The sequence below is a fragment of the Petromyzon marinus genome, chromosome 29 (genome assembly GCF_048934315.1).
Source record: "Petromyzon marinus isolate PM22_M1 ecotype Great Lakes invasive population chromosome 29, UKy_Petmar_22M1.pri1.0, whole genome shotgun sequence".
Classification (NCBI taxonomy): Eukaryota; Metazoa; Chordata; class Hyperoartia; order Petromyzontiformes; family Petromyzontidae; genus Petromyzon; species Petromyzon marinus.
The window spans coordinates 5,060,536-5,087,535 of NC_133695.1; the positions used below are offsets into that span (position 1 = coordinate 5,060,536).

Sequence of the window (27,000 nt, forward strand, 5' to 3'; positions counted from 1 at the left end):
TGCTCGTAAATTGAGGAGTCCCTGTATTCTGAAGAATTGTTCTTCCGCTCACCAGGTGAGCGAAGCTGGGACGATAGCAATTCGGTAATTCGGCCGCGTGGTTAAACTCGTGCACGCCACGTGACAATTTAACTTGGTTTTGGTTGGGTCAGGTGGCGGAGGGGTTCTGAGCGACACAAATTTGGTCACTTCACGAATTCAATGTTTTGGTGTTGCGTGTTGTCCTTCCCCCGCACCTCCGATGAGCACGGTTGGCTACGTACCGTGCAAAAAAGTTCAACATGCATACACAAATACGACCTCTGGTGGCTGTGTGAGCCACGTGAAGCCATACAAAATAATAAAAAACATTTTGGCGATGGTGCTGCTGCGTTAGCAGTGGGTGCACGATCACAAATAACAACAACAACACTCCACACATTCGTTAACACACACCGTAGCCTTCAAGAGAACAAACAAATAATAACAGCCAACGTTTCGGACAATGGCCCATCTATAACAGCACATAGAGAGAGGGACCATTTCCAGAAATATCGCCTGTATTATATATTTTGTAAAGCCCACAGTGTTATTGACGCATGTGTTGAGTTTTTTTTTTACATGTGAAAAAATGTTGTTATTATTATCTTATAAATCAAAACACATTTCGCAGTGCCACATCGGAGAAGTGAAAGCGGTTGAGGCACATTTCTACAATAAAGTTCCCACCTACCCTAAAGATCCCTCCCTCCCATCCACACCCAATCTTCCCCAACCCTCCCCTCCCCTCCCATGTCCCTCTCTGCCTCTCAGTCGTAAGTGTAATATTTACAAGCGGGTTGCTGCTGATGCCGCTACCATCACTACCATCACAAGCGTTTATTTCATTTTTTTTAAGAAAAGGAGACATCATCCCCGCGCTACAAAACGGTAAAGTATGAAAGTCTGAGCGACACGTGGACGTGGTGTGGACATTTTATCTGTTTGAGATACATACCCACTCCCTCCCTCTCCTACCTCCCTCCTAACCACCCCCTCCTCCCTCCCTCCCATCCCCTCCTCCCTCCCACCCCTCCTCCCTCCCACCCCCTCCTCCCTCCCTCCCACCTCCTCCATCCATCCCTCCCACCTCCTCCATCCATCCCTCCCTCCCCGTCCCCCGCTGCAGGCTGAGAAGGACTGATCCCTGGTCCTGACGACGAGGACTGCTGTGAATCGCTCTCTCGAATTGTTGGGTTGGTTCAACTTCCACAGGTGAGTCGGGGGCAACGGAGGAGAGGGGAGGGGGGCGATGGAGGAGAGGGGAGGGGGGCGACTCGCAAACCACGTGGTTAGCGCGCAGGTGATGCAGTAATAGGTGCTCGCTAACACCGTGGCGTGGGTGGGAAGAGCGAGTGACGCGGGCCTCTGTGCCCAGCGATAAACTCGCACAGGTGGTGAGTCACGCGAGAGCGAACACGGTGGTGGCGGTGGAGAGGGATCGAGTGTTGATGGCTCCGAGTGTTGATGAGTCCGAGTGTTGTTGGATACGAGTGTTGGTGGGACCGAGTGTTGAAGGATCTGTGTATTGATCGATCCGAGTGTTGATGGAACTGAGTGTTGATGTACCCGAGTGTTGGTGGGTCCTGGTGTTAATGGATCCGAGTGTTGATGGGTCTGAGTGTCGAGTCCAAGCGTTGTTGGGTCTGGTTGTTGTTGAATTTTAGTGTTAATGGGATCCGAGTGTTGATAGATCCGAGTGTTGGTGGATCCGAGTGTTGATGGATCCGAGTGTTGATGGATCCGAGTGTTGATGAGTCCCAGTGTTGATGGATCCGAGTGTTGATGAGTCCGAGTGTTGATGGATCGTAGTGTTGATAGATCCGAGTGTTGGTGGATCGGAGTGTTGATGAGTCCGGGTGTTGATGAGTCCGGGTGTTGATGCATCCGAGTGTTGATGAGTCCACGTGTTTATGGGTCCACGTGTTGGTGGCTCCTAGTGTTGAAGAGTCCGAGTGTAACAGGATCCGAGTGTTTATGGGTCCGAGTGTTGATGAGTCCACGTGTTGATGGATCCGAGTGTTGATGGATCCGAGTGTTGATGGATCCGTGTGTTGATGAGTCCGAGTGTTGATGGATCCGAGTGTTGATGTGTCCGAGTGTTGATGTGTCCGAGTGTTGATGAGTCCGAGTGTTGATGGATCCGAGCGTTGATGGGTCCGAGCGTTGATGGGTCCACGTGTTGATGGATCCGAGTGCTGGTGAGTCCGAGTGTTGATGGATCCGAGTGTTGATGAGTCCACGTGTTGATGGATCCCAGTGTTGATGGGACCGAGTGTTGATGGGTCTGAGTGTTGATGGATCCCAGTGTTGATGGGACCGAGTGTTGATGGGTCCGAGTGTTGATGGATCCGAGAGTTGATGGGTCTGAGTGTCGAGTCCAAGCGTTGTTGGGTCTGATTGTTGTTGAATTTGAGTGTTAATGGGATCCGAGTGTTGATGGATCCGAGTGTTGATGAGTCCGAGTGTTGATGGATCCGAGTGTTGATGAGTTCGGGTGTTGATGGATCCGAGTGTTGATGAGTCCACGTGTTGGTGGCTCCTAGTGTTGAAGAGTCTGAGTGTTGATGGATCCGAGTGTTGACGGATCTGAGTGTTGACGGGACCAAGCGTTGATGGATCGAGTGTTCATGAGTCCGAGTGTTGATGCGTCCGGGTGTTGATGGGTCCGAGTGTTGATGGGTCCGAGTGTTGATGGGTCCGAGTGTTGATGGGTCCGAGTGTTGATGGGTCCAAGTGTCGAGTCCAAGCGTTGTTGGGTTTGATTGTTGTTGAATTTGAGTGTTAATGGGATCCGAGTGTTGATGAGTCCGAGTGTTGAAGGATCCGAGTGTTGATGGATCCGAGAGTTGATGGATCGAGTGTTGATGGATCCGAGTGTTGATGGGTCCACGTGTTGATGGGTCTGAGTGTCGAGTCCAAGCGTTGTTGGGTTTGATTGTTGTTGAATTTGAGTGCTAATGGGATCCGAGTGTTGATGAGTCCGTGTGTTGAAGGATCTGAGTGTTGATGAGTCCGAGTGTTAATGGATCCGAGTGTTGATGGATCCGAGTGTTGATGGGACCGAGTGTTAATGGATCCGAGTGTTGATTGATCCGAGTGTTGATGAGTCCACGTGTTGATGGGTCCACTTGTTGGTGGCTCCTAGTGTTGATGAGTCCGAGTGTAACAGGATCCGAGTGTTGATGTGTCCGAGTGTTGATGAGTCCGAGTGTTGATGGATCCGAGTGTCGATGAGTCCGAGTGTTGATGGATCCGCGTGTTGATGGATCCGCGTGTTGATGGATCCGAGAGTTGATGGATCCGAGTGTTGATGAGTCCCCGTGTTGATGGATCCGAGTGTTGACGGATCCGAGTGATGATGGGACCGAGTGGTGATGAGTCCGAGTGTTGATGGATCCGAGTGTTGATGGATCCGAGTGTTGATGGATTCGAGTGTTGATGAGTCCGAGTGTTGATGAGTCCGAGTGTTGATGGATCCGAGCGTTGATGGGTCCACGTGTTGATGGATCCGAGTGTTGATGGGTCCGAGTGTTGGTGAGTCCACGTGTTGGTGGCTCCTAGTGTTGATGAGTCCGAGTGTAAAAGGATCCGAGTGTTGATGAGTCCACGTGTTGATGGATCCCAGTGTCGATGGGACCGAGTGTTGATGGTTCCGAGAGTTGATGGGTCTGAGTGTTGATGTGTCCGAGTGTTGATGAGTCCGAGTGTTGATAGATCCGAGCGTTGATGGGTCCACGTGTTGATGGATCCGAGTGTTGGTGAGTCCGAGTGTTGATGAGTCCGAGTGTTGATGGATCCGAGCGTTGATGGGTCCACGTGTTGACGGATCCGAGTGATGATGGGACCGAGTGTTGATGAGTCCGAGTGTTGATGGATCCGAGTGTTGATGGATCCGAGTGTTGATGGATTCGAGTGTTGATGAGTCCGAGTGTTGATGTGTCCGTGTGTTGATGAGTCCGAGTGTTGATGGATCCGAGTGTTGATGTGTCCGAGTGTTGATGAGTCCGAGTGTTGATGCGTCCGAGTGTTGATGGATCCGAGCGTTCATGGGTCCACGTGTTGATGGATCCGAGTGTTGATGGGTCCGAGTGTTGGTGAGTCCACGTGTTGGTGGCTCCTAGTGTTGATGAGTCCGAGTGTAAAAGGATCCGAGTGTTGATGAGTCCACGTGTTGATGGATCCCAGTGTCGATGGGACCGAGTGTTGATGGTTCCAAGAGTTGATGGGTCTGAGTGTTGATGTGTCCGAGTGTTGATGAGTCCGAGTGTTGATGAGTCCGAGTGTTGATGGATCCGAGCGTTGATGGGTCCACGTGTTGATGGATCCGAGTGTTGGTGAGTCCGAGTGTTGATGGATCCGAGTGTTGATGGGTCCGAGTGTTGATGAGTCCACGTGTTGATGGATCCGAGTGTTGATGAGTCCACGTGTTGGTGGCTCCTAGTGTTGAAGAGTCTGAGTGTTGATGGATCCGAGTGTTGACGGATCTGAGTGTTGATGGGACCAAGCGTTGATGGATCGAGTGTTCATGAGTCCGAGTGTTGATGCGTCCGGGTGTTGATGGGTCCGAGTGTTGATGGGTCCGAGTGTTGATGGGTCCGAGTGTTGATGGGTCCGTGTGTTGATGGGTCCGAGTGTCGAGTCCAAGCGTTGTTGGTTTTGATTGTTGTTGAATTTGAGTGTTAATGGGATCCGAGTTTTGATGAGTCCGAGTGTTGAAAGATCCGAGTGTTGATGGATTCGAGAGTTGATGGATCGAGTGTTGATGGATCCGAGTGTTGATGGGTCCACGTGTTGATGGGTTTGAGTGTCGAGTCCAAGCGTTGTTGGGTCTGATTGTTGTTGAATTTGAGTGCTAATGGGATCCGAGTGTTGATGAGTACGTGTGTTGAAGGATCTGAGTGTTGATGAGTCCGAGTGTTAATGGATCCGAGTGTTGATGGATCCGAGTGTTGATGGGACCGAGTGTTAATGGATCCGAGTGTTGATCTATCCGAGTGTTGATGAGTCCACGTGTTGATGGGTCCACTTGTTGGTGGCTCCTAGTGTTGATGAGTCCGAGTGTAACAGGATCCGAGTGTTGATGGATCCGAGTGTCGATGAGTCCGAGTGTTGATGGGTCCGCGTGTTGATGGATCCGAGAGTTGATGGATCCGAGTGGTGATGGATTCGAGTGTTGATGAGTCCGAGTGTTGATGTGTCCGTGTGTTGATGAGTCCGAGTGTTGATGGATCCGAGTGTTGATGTGTCCGAGTGTTGATGAGTCCGAGTGTTGATGAGTCCGAGTGTTGATGGATCCGAGCGTTGATGGGTCCACGTGTTGATGGATCCGAGTGTTGATGGGTCCGAGTGTTGGTGAGTCCACGTGTTGGTGGCTCCTAGTGTTGATGAGTCCGAGTGTAAAAGGATCCGAGTGTTGATGAGTCCACGTGTTGATGGATCCCAGTGTCGATGGGACCGAGTGTTGATGGTTCCGAGAGTTGATCGGTCTGAGTGTCGAGTCCAAGCATTGTTGGGTCTGATTGTTGTTGAATTTGAGTGTTAATGGGATCCGAGTGTTGATGAGTCCGAGTGTTGAAGGATCCGAGTGTTGATGGATCCGAGAGTTGATGGGACCGAGTGTTGATGGATCGAGTGTTGATGGATCCGAGTGTTGATGAGTCCACGTGTTGATGGGTCTGAGTGTCGAGTCCAAGCGTTGTTGGGTCTGATTGTTGTTGAATTTGAGTGTTAATGGGATCCGAGTGTTGATGAGTCCGAGTGTTGAAGGATCTGAGTGTTGATGAGTCCGAGTGTTAATGGATCCGTGTGTTAATGGATCCGTGTGTTGATGGATCCGAGTGTTGATGGATCGAGTGTTGATGGATCCGAGTGTTGATGGATCGAGTGTAAAAGGATCCGAGTGTTGATGAGTCCACGTGTTGGTGGCTCCCAGTGTTGATGAGTCCGAGTGCTAATGGATCCGAGTGTTGATGGATCCGAGTGTTGATGAGTCCACGTGTTGATGGGTCCACGTGTTGGTGGCTCCGAGTGTTGGTGGGTCCTGGTGTTAATGGATCCGAGTGTTAGTGGCTCCGAGTGTTGATGAGTCCGGGTGTTGATGAGTCTGGGTGTTGATGGATCCGAGTGTTGATGAGTCCATGTGTTTATGGGTCCACTTGTTGGTGGCTCCTAGTGTTGATGAGTCCGAGTGTAACAGGATCCGAGTGTTGATGGGTCCGAGTGTTGATGGCTCCGAGTGTTGATGGGTCCGAGTGTTGATGAGTCCACGTGTTGATGGATCCGAGTGTTGATGTGTCCGAGTGTTGATCAGTCCGAGTGTTGACGGATCCGAGTGTTGATGAGTCCACGTGTTGGTGGCTCCTAGTGTTGATGAGTCCGAGTGTAAAAGGATCCGAGTGTTGATGAGTCCACGTGTTGATGGATCCGAGTGTTGATGAGTCCGAGTGTTGATGTGTCCGAGTGTTGATGGGTCCGAGAGTTGATGGGTCTGAGTGTCGAGTCCAAGCGTTGTTGGGTCTGATTGTTGTTGAATTTGAGTGTTAATGGGATCCGATTGTTGAAGGATCCGAGTGTTGATGGATCCGAGCCTTGATGATTCCGAGTGTTGAAGGATCCGAGTGTTGATGGATCCGAGTGTTGACGGATCCGAGTGTTGATGGGACCGAGTGTTGACGGATCCGAGTGTTGATGGATCCGAGTGTTGATGGATCCGAGTGTTGATGGGACCGAGTGCTGCTGGGATCCGAGTTTTTCAATGATGACCGCTGGATGGTCACGAGGCGTGGTTGCTGCTCTGTATTCGAGCAAAAGGAAACCTTAAGCACGAGCTGTACGGGCAGTTGGCTGCCTGTCCACCTGTGGTGACAACGCGACAGCATAGACAGACAAATCACGGAAGTAAATACAACAAGAAGATGAGAGACGAGAATTCAACAAACCTAAGAATCCAAAGGTTGAACACGAAATTTAGCACTCTTCTGAAATTCGTGGTCCGCCAGGTAAGTGTCTAACTGTGTTGTTGGCCTGACTGGTTGTGCTTTTCTTAATGTTTTTTCTTAGGTTTGTTGAATTCTCGTCTCTCATCTTCTTGTTGTATTTACCTCCATTATTTGTTCTTTACACCTGATGAAGATCGCTTGTGTTGCGGTCGAAACGTCGTGATTGATATATTTTAATATAATTTTATGGTATTTCTACATATGTGACTTTACCGAAAAAAACAATGAGAAGGCATTATGCTTGACTTTGGGCACTGGGCGGGGCTACCGGAGCAGTGGGCGGAGCTACCTGAGCACTGGGCGGGGCTACCTGAGCAGTGGGTGGAGCTACCTGGGCAGTGGGCGAAGCTACCTGAGTACTAAGGCTGCCTGAGAAGTGGGTGGAGCTACCTGGGCAGTGGGCGGAGCTACCTGAGCAATGACGAGCTCCCTGAGTAGTGGGTGGGGCTACATGTGTGGTGGGCTGGGCTACCTTTCAAGTTTCAAGTTTTCAAATTTAATTTATTAGGTATAGCCCTGTGAGCCATGCGGCTCTTAAGTTGGGTGCAACCGCAACAAACACAATTTGAACAGAGAGCATCTTAAAGCGACAAACGCGTAACAGAAACATCCTGGAATAAACCAGCAAATATTCCACACACAAAAAAAACGTATTAAAACGTTGTGTAGTGGGCAGGGTTACCTGAGCAGTGGGTGGAGTTACCCGAGTCGTGTGCCGGGCAACCTGAGCAGTGGGTGGAGCTACCTTCGTGTGCGGGGCCACCTGAGTAGTGGGCGGAGTAACGCAAACAGTGGGCCCTGCTACGTGAAGAGTATTTGGAAGCCTACGGCCACCTGGGTGGGGCTTAGTAGATGTGGGCGTGACTATATAAAGGTGGGCGGGGCATCTGGGTGGGAGGAGCCTCGCCGTTGCGTCCCCGTTGAGCCTCCCAGCCAGCCAGCCATGTCAGAATCAGAATGTTCACTTTGACGGGAGGAATCCCAAGGCTTAGACTGGCGTCAGGGGGGGGGGGGGGGGGTTGAACTGCTTCAAGGGAAGTCGAAGGAAGTTCCCACTCAAACGACCATTGAATGCAGTGATCATCTTTCTGCTGAGCCCGTGGTGGAAATTCCCCGTTCCCTATTGCGGACGGTTGACGAGTGCAGTGTCTCGCTTGGACATCTACCGTTTGGCTTCCCCACAACGTGGTGCTCCTTTTATATACCCCACCTCCCAAAGCTGTGATGGGCTGAGTCAACCGCCCAACCGGGATTTGACCTCGTGACCTTTCCCATTGCTAGCCGCTCGCTCTGCCGCTACGATCTTCCGGGCTGGATGAACCCCCGTGTCAACGGAGACTCGGCGACGACCTTGACGATGACGACGACGATGATGATGATGATGACAATGGCGGTGATGGCGACGATGATGATGATGATGAGCATAAACCATCACGCGAAATCTGGTCATACTCGAAGCAGCGACTTTTGGCTGGCCATTAAACAAAGACGGTGGTGGTCACCGCGTCGCGCGCTTTCAGATGCGCTTCTGCGGCCGTCTGGAACGCTCTCCCTTCCCATATTAGGAAGCCACTGGAGTTATGCAATTTCTAATCATCTAGATTGAAAACTAATTTCTTTAGAACGGCTCTTTTTTGTTCAATTTATAGTCTTTCCACCACAGCGGTTGGCTACGTACGGTGCAAAAGATGTTCAACATAAACATCTGGCGACGATGACGACGACGGTGTGTGTGTGTGTGTTTCTCTCCCTAGCCCCTCTCCCCCTCCCACCTTATCCGACCCCCCCCCACAGACCCCGCCATGTCCCTGCCGACCCCGGCGAGTTGCGTGCCGGGGGCCAAGTCGCGGCGTCGAGGAGGGGGGCCGCACTGCGCCCTGCGGGTGGCGCTGCCCGACGGACGGGCGCTGGAGCTGGCCGCCGCGGTGAGGTCACGAGCGCGACCCCTGACCCTTCCGCCGCTCACTCTCTGACCCGCGGCCGTGACCGTTAACCGGCCGTGATTTATTTTTGTACCTCTCCGTGACCCTGAGCGGCGCAGGTGAGTGTGACCGGGCAGGAGCTGCTGGCGCAGGTGTGTACGCTGCTGCGGGTCCGAGATTCGAGGTTTTTTGGAATCAGCATCTCAATCCGTGAGCGCCCTGCACTGTTACACGTGCCCTGCACTCCCGGTGTTTACACCCACACCGTGCGCTGTTACACGTGCCCTGCACTCCCGGTGTTTACACCCACACCGTGCGCTGTTACACGTGCCCTGCACTCCCGGTGTTTACACCCACACCGTGCGCTGTTACACGTGCCCTGCACTATCGGTGTTTACACCCACACTGTGCACTGTTACACGTGCCCTGCACTATCGATGTTTACACCCACACCGTGCGCTGTTACACGTGCCCTACACTCCCGGTGTTTACACCCACACCGTGCACTGTTACACGTGCCCTGCACTCCCGGTGTTTACACCCACACCGTGCGCTGTTACACGTGCCCTGCACTCCCGGTGTTTACACCCACACCGTGCGCTGTTACACGTGCCCTGCACTCCCGGTGTTTACACCCACACCGTGCGCTGTTACACGTGCCCTGCACTCTCGGTGTTTACACCCACACCGTGCGCTGTTACACGTGCCCTGCACTCCCGGTGTTTACACCCACACCGTGCGCTGTTACACGTGCCCTGCACTCCCGGTGTTTACACCCACACCGTGCGCTGTTACACGTGCCCTGCAATCCCGGTGTTTACACCCACACCGTGCACTGTTACACGTGCCCTGCACTCCCGGTGTTTACACCCACACCGTGCATGGTTACACCCTCAATATAGCATAATTCTGCTATAGTTTAACACCCACTCCTGCGCTCACATGCACTTAATCATACACACACACTCCTTACTTTCACACACACACTCCTTACTCTCACACACACACTCACACATTCTTATTCACACGAAGACAAAGATCTCCCGTATATTCCTTAACAGACTGTAGGGGCAAGTGCTGTTAGCGAGCACCTATAAAGGCCGGCACGGGACACGAGAGGGTGGGTGGCCAGCACCACGCCCGACCGCCTTTGTCTCCCCCGGTGCGATGTTTACACACAGCACTAGGTACTCATTTGAGGCTGAGTCGACCTAGGGGAGGCCCAGGACCGGTTGAGATAATCGTCACTGGTGTTGGCGGCCGTGAGCAGGAATCGAACTCGAATCACCAGCTTCATAGCGCTGCGTACTAACCACGACACCACACACACGAACACTCACAACCACACCCTCTCAGTCACACTCCCATGCATGAAAACTCACCGACACCCATTCACTCTCACACTCGCTCATTCACACGCTCGTACGTTCACCCTTGCACGCTGGCTCTCTCACACTCGCGACACTCTTACTCACATTCACACTCCACTCAAGTGGCGGTGATGTCACCAGAGCGCTGGTGCCATGCTAGCGGCCACCTGAAGTGTGGAAGGCCCATTGGCAGGAGGTCACGGAACAGATCCAGGTGCCGTGGGTTGACTGAGATGACTGGCAGATGCACCGACTCTGCTCCCCAACGTCCTATGTTTTAGCCACCCGGAGCTCTGCTCGTTGTTGTGAGCGTCGCTCCTCTCCGTTGTTGTTGGAGGGCGACTGCCTCCAACTCCTTCATGAGGAGCCTCCTTCACAGAGGCCGATCTTGACACTGCTGGTACTGGTTATCGGAAAGTCCACTCAGCTCTACAATCCTTCTGTACCGCATTAGTCCATACCTTCTCTAGCCCATCAAACTCCAACGCACTTGCACACACTCACTCTCTCGTGCACGTGTGAGACATTAATTCTAGATTTTGAAGTGTTCGTGGCTGCAAGGATCCATACTCTTTGGTTCTTTCGGTAAAGTCACGTAGGTAGAAAATAAAAATAATGATGAAAATAATAAAATGAAAATAACTAAATTAAATCACGACGTTTCGGGCACAACACAAGCGTCCGTCCACCTGATGTCTCCCTTGGAGAGTTGCAATATAGAACTCAAGAGAGTTACCCTCACCGGCGCGTAGTTTTAGACTGGCCACACAGCCTCTCTCCATGTGCGGTTGTGGCCGACATGGGCGCTGCTCGCTAGCAGCACTTGCCCCAAAAGCAAATCCAGGCTATCCGATGCCTGTGCCTCTATACACACGTGCAATGCGCGCGTGTGCCCGCCGCTGTGTGTGTGTGTGTGTGCGCTGCAGGGAACGAGCACGTGTTCATGGAGCCCCAGGGCAAGCTCGGCAAGTACTGCCCCAAGCAGTGGCTCCGGGAGGTGGCCCAGGTTTGTGTGGGGACACCCCCGTGGCACCCGCACATCCACAGACTGCCACCACAAACCCCACCCCCCTCCCCCACCACCACGCACACGCGCACCCCCTTCTTGTGGTGTTTTTGGGGGTGTTTTGCTCGACACTTAACGCAGATGAACCTAACCCACAGACGCTGCTCAACACTGACCCTGTCCCAAACCCTAACTCTGACCCTGTCCCAACCCTGTCCAAACCCTGACCCTGTCCCAACCCTGACCCGACCCTGACCCTGTCCCAACCCTGACCCTGTCCCAACCCTGACCCAACCCTGACCCTGTCCCAACTCTGACCCTGTCCCAACCCTGACCCTGTCCCAACCCTGACCCTGTCCCAACCCTGTCCCAACCCTGACCCGACCCTGACCCTGTCCCAACCCTGACCCTGTCCCAACCCTGACCCAACCCTGACCCTGTCCCAACTCTGACCCTGTCCCAACCCTGACCCTGTCCCAACCCTGACCCTGTCCCAACCCTGACCCTGTCCCAACCCTTACCTCACCCATCTTCACTCTTCACCAATCCTCACCTTTCACCAACATTCAAACCCCTCCCCAACCCTCGCCCCTCGCCGCCGCCCGCCCCAGGCGCAGGCTGCCGGGAGGAGTGGACCCCCTCTAACTGTCTTCTTCCGAGCCCAGTGCTACGTGGACTTGGCCCGCGCCATCCGGTGCGTGTACGGTACAGACACAAATACAAAGGTTCCCTCCCCCCGTATAGCCTCATTAGACCGTGGGGGCAAGTGCTATTTGCGAGCAGCATCCATGAAGGCCATGGTAAGGCAGCCCCAATTTAGCGCGGTTGACTACGCATGGTGCGAAAGAAGTTCAACACACGTGCATGAGGGTGCGTGGACAGCCCCACGCCCGGCCGCCTTTGTCTTCCCTAGTGGCGATGTTTACACACCGTAACCAGGTGCGCATTTGAGGCTGAGCCGACCTAGGCAAGGCCCAGGACCGGTTGAGATAATCGTCACCGGTGTTGGCCGTGAGCCTGTATCGAACTCGGGTCACCGGGTTTGTAGCGCAGAACACTAACCGCTACACCAAAAGAGGCCCAGGAACGGTTCAGAGACCCCCGTGTATAGCCTTTAACAAATCGTCGGGGCAAGTTAGCGAGCACGCACACACACACACGCACGCACGTGTCGCGGACCCGGTGTGTGTGTGTGTGTGTGCGCTGGTCACCCACCCTCTCACGTGCCGTGCCATGGAGCCACCTGGCCGGTTCACCGTTATCATGACGAGCCCCTCTCACCTGTGGTGCGCGTTGTGCCTCCCGCAACCCCGCCACCGCTCCACCCCCTGCTCCCCGTCCCCAGGGACCCGGTCTCGAGGCACTGGTACTACGCGCAGGTGCGAGCCCAGGTGCGCGCGTCGCGGTGCGCGGGGAGGGAGGAGGCCTTCTTCTCGCTCGCCGCGCTCGCGCTGCAGTGCGACTTCGGGGACCTCGCGGTGGGGCCGGCCGGGGCCGCCTCGGGGAAGACGACGCGGGAGGACGCGGAGGCGCACGGGGACCCGACGGGGCGAGGTGGGGACCAGGGGGAACCGGCGCCGCCGCCGCCGTCGCCGCCGCCGCCGCCGCCTACTCGCCACGGCGACGCGGAGTACTTCGACCCCAGCGATTACTTCCCCGCGTGGGTACGCAGCGAGACAGTCGCGGCGAGGAGAAGGAGACGCAGGGGTGGGGAAAGTTTACGGCGCTTGCTCCCAACAGTCTGTTCAGGCTTTACGGAGTGGGGAGCGGGGGGGTCTTTGTCTTTGATGGTGGCGGTGATGCAGCTGGTGTCGCACGTGCTAGGAATTAATGTGGATGATGGTGACAATGACGACGACGATGACGACGATGGGTGGCGATGTGGGCGCGTGCCAGGTGCTGTCCCGCCGGGGCCGTGGCTTCGTGCTGCGCCACGCGCCGCGTGCCCATGCTGAGCTGGCGGGGCTGGCGCGGGGCCGCGCGCTGCTGCGCTTCGTGCGCGAGGCGTGCACTCGGCTCGCCGACGACGTCCCCGTCACGCGCTACCACCTGCTGCTCCACGTGACGAGCGCACCGCACGTCACCCTCGTCACCATTGTCTTCATCGTCATTGTCGTCGTCGTCGTCACTATCGTTGTCACGTGCCCATCACGCGCTACCACCTGCTGCTTCACGTGATGAGTGCACCGGCCGTCATCTCCATCATCATTTTCATCGTCATCGTCGTCGTCGACATCACCATCTTCATCGTCATCATCATCACCATCGTCATCATCATCACCATCGTCATCATCATCACCATCGTGAATGAATGCGTGAGAGAGTTGGTAAGTGAGTGATTGAATGAGTGGGAGAGTTGATGAGTGATTGAATGAGTGGGAGAGTTGGTAAGTGAGTGGGTGGTTGGATGAGTGAATGAGTTATAGTTGGAGAGTGTGTGGGTGAGAGTGAGCTGAATGATTCAGGAGAAAGGAGTGAAGTGAGCGACTGAAACAACGAATGAGTTGACGATCTCTGCAGGATAAACACGTGGACCGTGAACTCATCCTAGGAGTGTCGTTCGATGGACTTCAGATTTTTCAGGTGAGTGGTGATACACTCACCACATCGCTCGCCACATCGCTCACCCCACCGCTCACCTGAACATTTTGAACCGGTCCCGGGCTTCACATCCTTCACACAAGCACTGTGGTGACGTATGGCAAAAAATAACCCCGCTTGAGCATGACGGCTTTCGTACAGCAGTGGAGTGACGAACGCCTGTAAATGGGAACTTTAATAGGCACGGTATAAACATATCTTGCCCGCCCTCTCTCGCACTCTCCCTCCCACACTCTCCCCACTCTCTCTCAGGGCCCGGGGAAGCACCAGGGGGAGTTTCTCTACGCGGTGCCGTGGACGAACATCAGGAAGATATCGGCGCAGGTGAGAGAGGGGGGCGCAGGTGAGAGAGGGGGGCACAGGTGAGAGAGGGGGGCACAGGTGAGAGAGGGGGGACGAGGGGAGAGAGAGAGAATGGAGAGTGAGAGTGGAGAGAGAGAGCGTCAGACTAGGCCCTAAATAAAGTTATCTCTGGTGTCGGCCAATCAATTACAAGGACAATGGCAATATATTATTATCAGAGCATGTTTTGTTTGTATGTTCATCACAAGTACTGTGTGTGGTTAATGCAGACTTGATGCCTTGCAAAACGTTTCTAATTGGTGTTTGAACATCTTAACGCCTGTTTTATTCATAATATAGGTGTTTTTGGGTTGGATCGCGTACATGTGAATGCGTCATTAAACCCGCCACCACCAGACGCAGACGAGAAAATTAGTGAGGTTTCAAACAGAACGTGGCCAATTCTTTGCTAGTACAGCACACCGGTGTGTTGGAGAGCAAAACCACAACATTTACAATCTGAGTACGACGTTTCACCAGTAATTACAACCAGCTTCATCAGGCGACAGCCAGATCTGTGGAGAAATCCTCCTGTTTCGTTCCTTATATAGAGTGGGTAGACGTGATGATGTCACTTGTGAGTCCTTCACGTGCGAAGTGTGGGGGGAGGGGGGGAATTAATGACTGCAAATAAATTACAATGGGTGTCCATTTCCGCTTGGCTTATTCACATAGTAATCAACGCACATTGTGCATGCCCTGTTTTATTGCCAGAAAGGGTAAAAAAAACCCATCCTTATGTTTCATCTTGAGAAGCAGCGTCTGCTGTTCTCACAGTGGGCAAGGGGGAGGGGTGGAGGGGGGGCTCAGAGTGGGGGGGGGGGGCACGGGAGTCACGTGGAGGCTTGAGCCGATTGAGACACACAGAGATGATGATGGTGATGACCACGACTGCGACTTCTTCTTCTTCTTCTTGTTCTGTCCACTGCCCGCCGCCTTCCCCCCGCACCTGCGATTAACACGGTGGGCTACGTACGGTGCGAAAGAAGTTCAACGCGAACACACACACACACACACAGCACCTCCTGCCCCCCTCCCTCCACTACCCCCGCCCCCCACCGCCCCATCCCCCGCAGGGTTCACGGTTCGTGGTCCGCCTCGAGGGCCGGGCGTCCACTGGCGGCCGCCTGACGTTGTGCACCGGGCACCCGCGGCACGCGAGCGGCCTGCTGCACCACGTGCGCCGCTGCCACCAGCTGCACGTGCAGCTGCAGCCGCTGCTGGCGAGGATGCGGGCGCGGGAGCAGGGTGGGTGGACTGGACCGACGGACGCGCGGACTGACCACCACCCCCCACCCCCCCCCTCCCCACCACCTCCCTCCCGAATTTTTGCCAAAGATCCCCAGGGCACGACCCCGCGCTCGTAATTCGTGATGGTGATAATGATCACAAGTCACGTGCGCGCGTTTTTTGGCATCGTCGCCGACTGTTCTCAAAGCGCGAGCGCCACGCGGAGGGAGGGAGGCGATCTGGTTGACACAGACGGGGGTGCTCGCCTTATCGGTGGTCACGCTTTTCAGAATCTAAACAAATAAAACCTTCATCTGTGTGTCTCAAAGACCTCTAGGGTACTTCCCGACAAGGAAGCTTTCAGGAAACACACAACAGCGAAACATCTGAAAATCCGAGATTTTTCATTTTAAGGTCCCCCAAATCTCGATTTTAAGTGGCCCATCAACATGTTTGTGCATATATAAGATTATTCTTTGAGTCTTTCGGTAAAGTCACGTAGAGAGAAAAATAATAAAAATGAAATCACGACGTTTCGATCGCAACACGAGCAATCGTCTCCAGGTGGAAAAATACAGCAGGCGGACTGCTGAGGCAGGAAGAAATGTAGCGAGAGAGCTACCGCAGCCAAAGGTTATAGAGGTTTCAGGTGGGGACAACCCAAGGGTAAGTGGGCGGGGCTAGAGCTGGAATTTGCAAGTAAATGTAAGATCGCAGAGGGGGGTACATTGGCTTGCTCCGTCTCCCCCCCCCCTAGTGCGGGGTACAATGGCTTGCTCCGTCTCCCCCCCCCCCCCCTGGTGGGGGGGTACAATGGCTTGCTCCGTCTCCCCCCCCCTGGTGGGGGGGTACAATGGCTTGCTCCGTCTCCCCGCCCCCCCTAGTGCGGGGTACAATGGCTTGCTCCGTCACCCCCCCCCCCCCTGGTGGGGGGGTACAATGGCTTGCTCCGTCTCCCCCACGATTGCAGACGGCCTCCCCTACCGAGAATGCTTCATCAGCGACTACCCCGACTCGAGCCCCCCGGAGCCCCCCAGCGCCGACCTTGACCCCGCAAGACCACAGGGGGCCCGGCAGCAGCAGCAGCGAGGGGACTGCGGGGACCCTCTCGGAGGAGAAGCGGGGGTCGCGGCAGACGTCGGACAAGACGAGACTCAAGGTGATGACAGAGACAAAGGTTCCACCCCACCCCTATAGCCTTAACAGACTGTTGGGGCAAGTGCTGTTAGCGAGTAGGACCCTATGGAGGCCAGGACGGTACACGAGGGGGTGGGTGGCCAACACCACACCCGACCGCCTTTGTCTCCCAAGTGGCGATGTTTACACACCACACCAGGTACTCATTTGAGGCTGAGTCGATCTAGGGGAGGCCCAGGACCGGTTCTGATAATCGCTATCACTGATGTTGGTGGCCATCAGCGGGAATCGAACCTCGGTCGCCAAGTTTGTAGCGCAGCACGCTAACCGATGCACCACCGCTCACCCCAACGTTACCAGTAACGCACGCACACACGCGCACACAGCATAGGCCCTTTATCAGCCCACTGGCGGATGGATGAAGGCCTCATCTCCACGCCACGTCCGTCACTGCGGTTCCTTGGCCATACTTCACCACGCCGGTCAGTCGGTCACTGGGGCCCCAGGACCGATTGTGACGTCACTCGTCGGGATGATTGCGCCGAGTCAACACCCCCCCCCCTCCTTCCCCACCCCTCCTCCTCGTCCCCCCTCCTCCTCCCCCACCACTCCCTCCCCCCCCACACCACCCCCAAGCTGGGTTCTTGAACTCGCGACATTGCGATCGCGAGGCGCCGAGTCGCCCCCGATGCACACTCATAACGACGACTACAACAACAACAATAATAATAATAATTCACGAATCGATGCAGTAGGGGGGCGGGGGGGGGTGGCGTGCAGGCGGTGAGCGGTTCCGCGTGCGGCGCTCTGGCTTGAATCGTCGAATAGCGAACATACCGCGGTGATGCGTCTCGCACGTTCTACCCCCCACCCCTCCCCCCCCCTGCCAGGTGCGCGCTATAAAAGACGCGAGTTGCGTCCTGGCGTTCTACCCTGGCATGCCATCCCGGCCGCTCGATTGCTTGCACCTGTGCCCTGAGCGGAGAATTTTGTTTGAATCAAAGAAAGAAAGAAAGACACGTTTTTTTTTTACTCGGCCCATCGTCCTTTTGAGGGCCGATAAAGCGCCTACCACTTTGCGTGGAAGTCAGCGTTGAGCGTTCCGTTCTGTGGATGGAGAGAGATGCTCGCTCGCGCCACGTGAATGTGGAATTGAATGTCCCTCCGGAAGGCGCGGGGCGGGGGGGGCGATTAAACGAGTGCCACTCTGGAGGGACCTCCTCCGCGATGGGAACGTGGGGCTTGTAAAACCACGAGATGTGAGCACCGCCGATGCCTCGAACGACGACAACGACAAATAACCGGACGGAATTCATATAACGCCGCTGTTGATTTTTAATCATTCGGCTTGGTCGTTCATTGCCTCCGTTGTGTGTTGCTGTGTGGCGTCTGTTTGTGTTTCATCTCGCGAGCGGCTGCAGAGGAGCTGCCTCGGGGTCCGCGCGGGGTCACGCTCAGACGCGCACGTTCACAAGGTACACCCCCAAAAACACGTGCGGTGCTGTGTGTGTGTGGGGGGGGTATGGGGAGATTAAACCAGCAGTGGATGAATAATGGCTTATGTTGCTACTACTATTGATGGCGATGATGATTATAGTTGTTGCTGCTGACACTGTTGCAGTTGATGATGATAATGATAACAATGATGATTATAGATATCGCTACTGCAGCTGATGATGATTATAGCTATTGATGCTGAAGCTGATGATGACGCTTCGATCCAAAATATGTGAGAGTGGGACAGAAAGTCATCAACATAGCAGTTGATAGAAAATGACCACTGCTTCTGTTGGTGATCACGATGCTGAATCCATGCCTCGACCCGGGCCTATGCCAGACATGTGTTGTTGATTCATGGTGAAGTAGAGCTGGTCTCGTTTTGTTTGTAGTCGTGCAGGAGACGTCACACAAGCGCCCCTGTGTGGAAGGCACGACTGCTCGGAGACACAGCTTCCAGGTGCCGACTGCTCGCTCACTCACTCAGCCGCTTGCTCACTCGCTCACTCAGCTGATTGCTCACTCACTCAGCCGCTTAATCACTCACTCACTCGTTCGCTCTCTTACTCATCCACTCGCCCGCTCGCTCGCTCGCCCACCCGCTCACCCACCTACTCACCCACCCACTCAATCACCAACCCATCCGCTTGCTTGCTGGCTCACTCGCCCACTCACTCACTCACTCTCTGGGAGAGTGGACCTTTGCAACCCTAATGCCCATTGTTCATTGAACAGAAGAGATTATCTTCTTTGGTTCTTTCGGTAAAGTCACGTCGAATGAGAATAAAATAATAAATTGATAAAAATAAAATAACACAATAATATTCTCACGACGTTTCGGCCACAACACAAGCGGCCTTCATCAGGTGAAGGGACGAGACTGTCTGGTAGGACAACTCCAGCGCTGTCCTACCAGACAGTCTCGTCCCTTCACCTGATGAAGGCCGCTTGTGTTGTGGCCGAAACGTCGTGAGAATATTATTGTGTTATTTTATTTTTATCAATTTATTATTTTATTCTCATTCTACGTGACTTTACCGAAAGAACCAAAGAAGATGAATCCTTGCAGTCACGAAAGCTTTAAATCGAAAAATAAAACAGAAGAGATTAGTTAATCATCATCAGCACGATCACTACCATCATAATGATAACCTCCATCATCTTCACCACTACCATCACAACCCTCGTCATGATCATCATCATCATCCACCTGATCCCTCTCCATCCTCTCGTGGCCACAGGGTTTGTCTACGTCATCTTCGACGGTTCCTCCTCTTGTCGGCCGGACCTCACGACCCAGGAGCCGCAGCTTGGACGGACATCGCTCCCCCATCACCATCACCACCACCACCGCTACCGTCATCACCACCACCGTCGCCACCATCATCCCCACCAAAACCACCACCACTCCGACCAACACAACTATCACCACTATCACCAGTATCCTTGCCACCACCACCATCATCTCCACCACCATCACCCCCACCACCATAATCCCCACTACCATAAATCCCACAATGACCACCATCCCCACCATCCCCACCATCATCACCAGCACCATTAGCTCCATCATCTTCCTCCCCGAAACCACCGCCTCTCTCAATCCCCACTTCCCCAATGACCCCGGCGACCCCGGCGACCCCGGTGACCCCGGCGACCCCGGTGACCCCGGCGACCCCGGCGAGTGGCAATTCCTGGAGACGCCGCGGATCCGGGACAGCGGCTACCACTCGCACTGCGCCACCACCCAGCGGCGCCGCGATGGGGGCTACCGCAGCTGTGGAGGAGAGGCTACCGGTGGCAGTGGCGGCGGTGGTGGTGGCGGTGGTGGTGGTGGTGATGGTGGAGGTGGCGGTGGCGGTGGCGGTGGCGGCGGCGGCGGTGGCGGAGGCGATGGTGGAGGTGGTGGTGGTGGTGGCGGTGGTGGTGGTGGCGGTGGCGGTGGTGGTGGTGGTGGTGGCGGTGGCGGTGACGGCGGTGGCGGCGGTAGCGGTTAGCGACCTGAGCCGCGCCACGAACCCGGCGACCCGAATTCGATATTTTGCGCTCACGACCACCGATGACGATGATCTGAACCGGCCCTGGGCCTCCTCCTCCTCTAGGTCGACTCGGCCTCAAATGAGTAGCTGGTGCGGTGTGCAGCAAACATCGCCACTTGGGAGACAAAGGCGGCCCGGCGTGGCGCTGGCCGCCCCCACCCCCTCGTGTAGCTTACCGGTCTTCATAGGTTGCTGCTCGCTATCAGTACCTGCCCCAACAGTCTGTTAAGGCTATACGGGGGGATCTTTGGAGGTGGTGGTGGAAGTGGTGGTGGAGGTGGTGGTGGTGGTGGTAGTGGAGGTGGTGGAGGTGGTGGAAGTGATGGTGGAGGTGGTGGTGATGGTGGAGGTGATGGTGGTGGTGGAGGTGGTGGTGGAGGTGGTGGTGGTGGAGGTGGTGGTGGTGGAGGTGGTGGAGGTGGTGGTGGTGGTGGTGGTGGAGGTGCTGGTGGAGGTGGTGGTGGAGGTGGTGGTGAAGTCCGAGTGAATCATAGAACGATGGAGAATGAGTCGATAGGAGTTCCCAGTGCATCACTGACCCTGGGCGATAGCAGTGAATAAGAGCTAGTGTCCAGGGAATGGGAAAGTCTCGTGAACGACAGCATCTTTGGAAATCGTTACATTGAACGACTCTAGGGAATGAATCTGGAATTACAATGGATGATTTTAGTAAATATCAGTGAATGAGAAGGGAATAACAGCGTTTATTGAATGGGAGTGAGTGAGTGTAGGGAATGACGGTGAATGACTATGGAATATAATCGTTTAGCATTATGAGTGTAACGATAATGATTATATGAACAGTACACGCTTATATGAACAGTACTTGATGATGATGACGATGATATGTACAATACATGATGATGGTATGAAAAATACATGATGATAATGGTGATATGAATATTACTCGATGACGATGACCATTGGCGTTATAAATTATATCGAGGGAACTGATGCCGCATCTAATGATGATAATGGCATGATGATGGTCCTTTGTGCTGACAGTGATGATGTCACCAGAGTAATGATGGTGAAACTATAATTGACTGCAATGATGATGATGATTCCATCATCATGAGCATCATCATCATCATGATCACATATTTGAGCACAATCCAATAAGTCATCATCCCGTAAACGTCGTTTTACAATCACTGCGATGTCTTTTGAGAATTAAATAGAACAGGGCGATCCATTTACAGATGCGCCATTAAAATAATATAACTAAATACGTGATCTGCAAAGCCCTCTCGACTACACACCTGCCATCAATCTCAATGCAACTCGTTCAACATCGTAACCGCTCTCTGCCACGTGCGTACCATCGCTTTTACAGTACCCAATCGGCTGTCGAGAAGGCAGTACGATTGTGTCGTACGAAATCAGTCGCATACTGACAACAGCCGAGCAGACAATGTCTCATTCACGTGTCCGTCTGCACATAACAACAAACATATACTTTTTTAAAAACATTCCATCAGCCGCACACACGGCCTTGTGGGAGTGCGCAATTGCTGCAGAGTTGATTCAAGACGAGAAAACCACTTTGGCCCGGTTTCACCACGCAGTGTCTCATCAGCAGCCCGAGTCGGTCTTCGCTTGAATCGGTGACGGTGAACTTGCGATGTTTCTCGCAAAGGGACTCTCTCTCTACGATATGGTGCCCCCTGGGGCATCTTTAAATGGATCGCACTCTAAATTGGGAGGGGGGTGGGGGAGCGGTGGCGCAGTGGTTAGCGCAGTGCGCCCCCTGACCCCAGAACTTGAGTTCAATTTACCCGACCACGGCTCACATCAGTGGCGAGTGATATCTGATCCTGTCATGGACGCTCCAACCCTCCGCCACCCGCACTGACCAGGGTGGTGAAGTATGGTCAATCAACCCTCGCAACCGAACAAGCGGTGGAGATGCCTTCATCACGCGGTGGATTGACATCATCATCATCATCAGCCATGGTCAATCCACTGCTGGATGAACACCTCCCAAAGTCGCCGACCACCGCCCTTCACGATCCTTGTGTAGCAACATAAATGGAACGGTACCTTGTACCGTCAGGGGAGGGGCTGCAGCGCCAGCCCAAGAGGGGAGGGGCTGCTGGGGGCTGCTGGGGGCTCAGGATCCCCAAACAGCTAAGCCCCTTGGCGCCCCCAACGGGGGGGGGGGGGGGGGGGCTGCGGGGGGTCTAGGATCCTCGCTTTTATCGACCCTCGGAGGTAGGGATGATGTGCCGGGACACCGCCCTCATACCCACCTCGACCCCCATCAACAAGGGCTCTTCGGATGATTCTAACTGAACACATTCCGTGCCATGAACCTCGCAGTCACAGGAAACGACTTCAAACTGCGAACGGGAGCGCCTGAAGATAAATGGATTTGTGGACGATTTCGCATCTATTATATTCACGCCTCATTCAATATTTAAAGATAGTTTATTTATTTATAACTTAGACCCCCCCCCCGGGTGCCGCGTGCGGCGCGCGTGCGCGCGCGCGCGTCTCGCGGAATCTGAAACAACGGCGGAGGCCACGCGGACGGATTTAATTAGCGTGAGAGTCCAACATCCGTCCATCCGTCCCTTCCACAAGCGCGCGCGTGTGCATCTTCTGCGTTGTGTGTGTGCACCCCAACTAGGGAGACAAAGGCGGCCGGACGTGGTTTGCTACCCCAACCCCCCTCTCCCCCCCTCGTGTGCCGTGCCTGGTCTTCATAGGTGCTACTCGCTAACGGCACTTGCCTCGAAAGTTCATTAAGGCTACGCGGGGGATCTTTGTCTTGTCTTTGTATTCGTGTGGGGAGCGGTAGTGTAGCAGTGAGCGCGCTGCGATACGAGCCAAGCAACCCAAGTTGGATTCTCTCTAACGGCCAACACCAGTGACGATTATCTGAACCGGTCCTGGGGCTCCCCTAGGTCGACTCACACTTGAATGAGTACCTGGTGCGGTGTGTAAAAAAAAATCAGCACTGGCCATGCCAGCCTACATAGGTCCTCCCTGTGACAGCACTTGCCCCAAAAGCCAGTTGAAGGCTATACGAGAGATATTTTTGTGTGTCAGTGTATGTGGATGTGTGTGTGTGAATGGCCGAGTGAATACAGTACATTCGAGGTGAGTGATGTGGTAGGTTGGTGAATGATGTAGCGGGTAATGGATGTAAGCGAGGTGTCTTATCAGGTGAGTGGGAGAGTGAGTGAATGAGTGATTCGGTAGGCGAGTGGTTCAGTAGGTGACTGAATGATCGAGTAGGTGAGTGAGTGGCTGAGTTAGTGAATGAGGGGTCATTAGGTAGGTGAGTGGTTCAGTAGGTGACTGAATGTTTGAGTAGGTGATTGCGTGAGTGAGTGGATGAGTGAGAGTGAGGAGTTATTCGGTAGGCGAGTGGTTAAGCAGGTGAGTGAATGATCGAGTAGGTGAGCGCGTGAATTGGTTGGCGAGCTAGTTGGTAGGTGAGGGAGTGGGTAGTTGAGTGGTTGGTGACTGCGCGAGTAAGCTAAGCTACAGTAAGCTAGCAAAACAATAATAACAGTTTACTTGGTTTTATATAATAGTGCAATTGGCAGAAGGTCTCCAATAACTTTACATAAAAGCTGCTTAAGTTACGGAGAACGCATGTTGTAGAAAAAATATCTCAATCAGGTGGGTCTTAATACGAGATTTAAAAAGTGTAACGGACTCAGATCTACGATCACGGAGATTGGAATAACGGCGGAGTTTTTGTAGGAGCCAGCGCATTCAAGACGAAGAAGAATCTTAAAGGCCGATGTTGTACTGCACAGGGAGCCAGTGTAGGAATATAGACAATCCCTGGGTTTGGTGTTGCTTTAAGCTCATTGTCCACCCTAAACAGCATCCACTGCACAAACCACGGCAGTAGATGCGGACACTTTATGATGCACAAATGGTGAAACTCTCCAGCGGTGTGCGACTTTGGTGGTCATCCAGAACAGAGGCCGTGCAACGCGTAAGGACGCAATGCCCCCATCCACAAATACGAAGGAGACATCGCAGCGATGTAGAACTCCACTGCTCCTGACCCGGTTTGTCTCGGCTCGACCACCCGAATGTGAAATTGTGGTTGATGCTCTGCATCAGCAGCCGTACAAGATAAGAAAAGTGCAGGAATAGGAGTGACATTATCCATGAGAGGTTTTTTTTTTAAATTATTATTTTGGTTAGATCGCGTAAGTATAAATGTGTCGTTAAACCCGCCACCACCCGACACAACCAATTAGTAAGGTTGTCACGTTAACAAAACGTGCCAATTCGTGATTGGTTCAGTACACCGGTGTGTTGCAGAGTAAACACCACAACATTTACAATTCGAGTACTTGCCTGTGGGTTTAACGACACATTTATACTTACGCGATTTAACCCAACACAACCTCGATTAAGTTGGGCGATGTTTGCTCTGTGACTTTACCCAACTGGATACGGCAAGTCCTCGCTTAACGCGCGGTGTTCACACAACGCGCGTTTTTGCTCCATTTCCAATTCGACGTTTCGCCGGTAATTCCAACCAGCCTCATCAGACTACAGGCAGAATTGCGGAGGAATCCTCCTCTCGTTTCGATCTTAAATATTATGGTCACGCCATTTAGGTCTGGGTTAAATAAACATTAGGGTGGGGGGGGGGGGCACGGGTGGTGTCACCACCCCCCCTCTTCCTGACCTCACGCAGCGCGCTAATTACCCACCACCCCCACAACCCCCACCACCACCACCACCACCTCAATCGCGAGACCTTTTACCGCGTGGCTAAGCCATCTCAAAATTATCCCCCTCCACCACCTCCACCTCTTCACCACACCAACTCCCCATGCATGATTAATGAATGCCACGCCACCTGTTATCTCATTAGGGGTCGCGTCAACAGAATTAGATTTGAGTTGACTTAGTTTCGTGAAGCTCGCGGTATAAGCGTCGTACAAATCATCATCGTCGTCGTCATGTTGATGTACCGTTATCGTTATCTTGAGTGAGTGGATTCTATTTAGAATGCGTAGAGCGCCCTTGCCAGCTACAGTGAGGGAAAAAAAGTATTTGATCCCATGCTGATTTTGTACGTTTGCCCACTGACAAAGAAATGATCAGTCTATAATTTTAATGGTAGGTTTATTTGAACAGTGAGAGACAGTATAACAACAAGAAAATCCAGAAAAAACGCATGTCAAAAATGTTATAAAATGATTTGCATTTTAATGAGGTAAATACAGTGAGGGAAAAAAGGATTTGATCCCCTGCTGAATTTGTACGTTTGCCCATTGACAAAGAAATTATCAGTTTATAATTTTAATGGTAGGTTTATTTGAACAGTGAGAGACAGAATAACAACAAGAAATTCCAGAAAAACGCAAGTCAAAAATGTTATAAACTGATTTGCATTTTAATGAGGGAAATAAGTATTTGACCCCCTCTCAATCGGAAAGATTTCTGGCTCCCAGGTGTCTTTTATACAGATAACGAGCTGAGATTAGGAGCACACTCTTAAAGGGAGTGCTCCTAATCTCAGCTTGTTACCTGTATAAAAGACACTGTCCACAGAAGCAATCAATCAATCAGATTCCAAACTCTCCACCATGGCCAAGACCAAAGCGCTCTCCAAGGATGTCAGGGACAAGATTGTAGACCTACACAAGGCTGAAATGGGCTACAAGACTATTGCCAAGCAGCTTGGTGAGAAGGTGACAACAGTTGGTGCGATTATTCGCAAATGGAAGAAACACAAAAGAACTGTCAATCTCCCTCGGCCTGGGGCTCCATGCAAGATCTCAGCTCGTGGAGTTGCAATGATCATGAGAACGGTGAGGAATCAGCCCAGAACTACACGGGAGGATCTTGTCAATGATCTCAAGACAGCTGGAACCATAGTCACCAAGAAAACAATTGGTAACACACTACGCCGTGAAGGACTAAAATCCTGCAGTGCCCGCATGGTCCCCCTGCTCAAGAAAGCACATATACTGTATATGCCCGTCTGAAGTTTGCCAATGAACATCTGAATGATTCAGAGGACAACTGGGTGAAAGTGTTGTGGTCAGATGAGACCAAAATGGAGCTCTTTGGCATCAACTCAACTCGCCGTGTTTGGAGGAGGAATGCTGCCTATGACCCCAAGAACACCATCCCCACCGTCAAACATGGAGTTGGAAACATTATGCTTTGGGGGTGTTTTTCTGCTAAGGGGACAGGATAACTTCACCGCATCAAAGGGACGATGGACGGGGCCATGTACCGTAAAATCTTTGGTGAGAATCTCCTTCCCTCAGCCAGGGCATTGAAAATGTGTCGTGGATGGGTATTCCAGCATGACAATGACCCAAAACACACGGCCAATGCAACAAAGGAGTGGCTCAAAAAGAAGCACATTAAGCTCCTGGAGTGGCCTAGCCAGTCTCCAGACCTTAATCCCATAGAAAATCTGTGGAGGGAGCTGAAGGTTCGAGTTGCCAAACGTCAGCCTCGAAACATTAATGACTTGGAGAAGATCTGTAAAGAGGAGTGGGACAAAATCCCTCCTGAGATGTGTGCAAACCTGGTGGCCAATTACAAGAAACGTCTGACCTCTGTGATTGCCAACAAGGGTTTTGCCACCAAGTACTAAGTCATGCTTTGCAGAGGGGTCAAATACTTATTTCCCTCATTAAAATGCAAATCAATTTATAACATTTTTGACATGCGTTTTTCTGGATTTTGTTGTTGTTATTCTGTCTTTCACTGTTCAGATAAACCTACCATTAAAATTATAGACTGATCATTTCTTTGTCAGTGGGCAAACGTACAAAATCAGCAGGGGATCAAATACTTTTTTTCCCTCACTGTACCTCGTCGGCGCTGCGAAGA

At 53.0% G+C, this 27,000-nt stretch overlaps 1 protein-coding gene and 1 long non-coding RNA gene across 2 annotated transcripts in view; both read left to right on the forward strand.

Moving 5' to 3' along the window:
* Positions 1-27,000, forward strand: part of LOC142929339 (uncharacterized) — a 335,621-nt gene that overhangs the window by 62,626 nt on the left and 245,995 nt on the right. The window lies entirely within an intron of this gene.
* Positions 1,061-22,458, forward strand: LOC116947108 (uncharacterized). The gene is made up of 15 exons (XM_076070422.1): positions 1,061-1,233; positions 8,774-8,944; positions 9,061-9,151; positions 11,238-11,317; positions 11,929-12,011; positions 12,663-12,981; positions 13,214-13,378; positions 13,838-13,900; positions 14,171-14,242; positions 15,337-15,508; positions 16,461-16,649; positions 18,049-18,102; positions 18,517-18,584; positions 19,366-20,026; positions 22,382-22,458. Exons 2-15 carry the CDS (start codon positions 8,822-8,824, stop codon positions 22,456-22,458), a joined length of 2,217 nt encoding a protein of 738 aa, XP_075926537.1. The 5' UTR covers positions 1,061-1,233; positions 8,774-8,821.

Coding starts and splice junctions, on each gene's coding strand:
- LOC116947108 (XM_076070422.1), top strand. CDS start 8,822: ATGTCCCTGCCGACCCCGGCGAGTTGCGTGCCGGGGGCCAAGTCGCGG. Junction 12,982..13,213: donor GCGATTACTTCCCCGCGTGG/GTACGCAGCGAG, acceptor GGCGCGTGCCAG/GTGCTGTCCCGCCGGGGCCG. Junction 18,103..18,516: donor CAGACGCGCACGTTCACAAG/GTACACCCCCAA, acceptor TTTTGTTTGTAG/TCGTGCAGGAGACGTCACAC.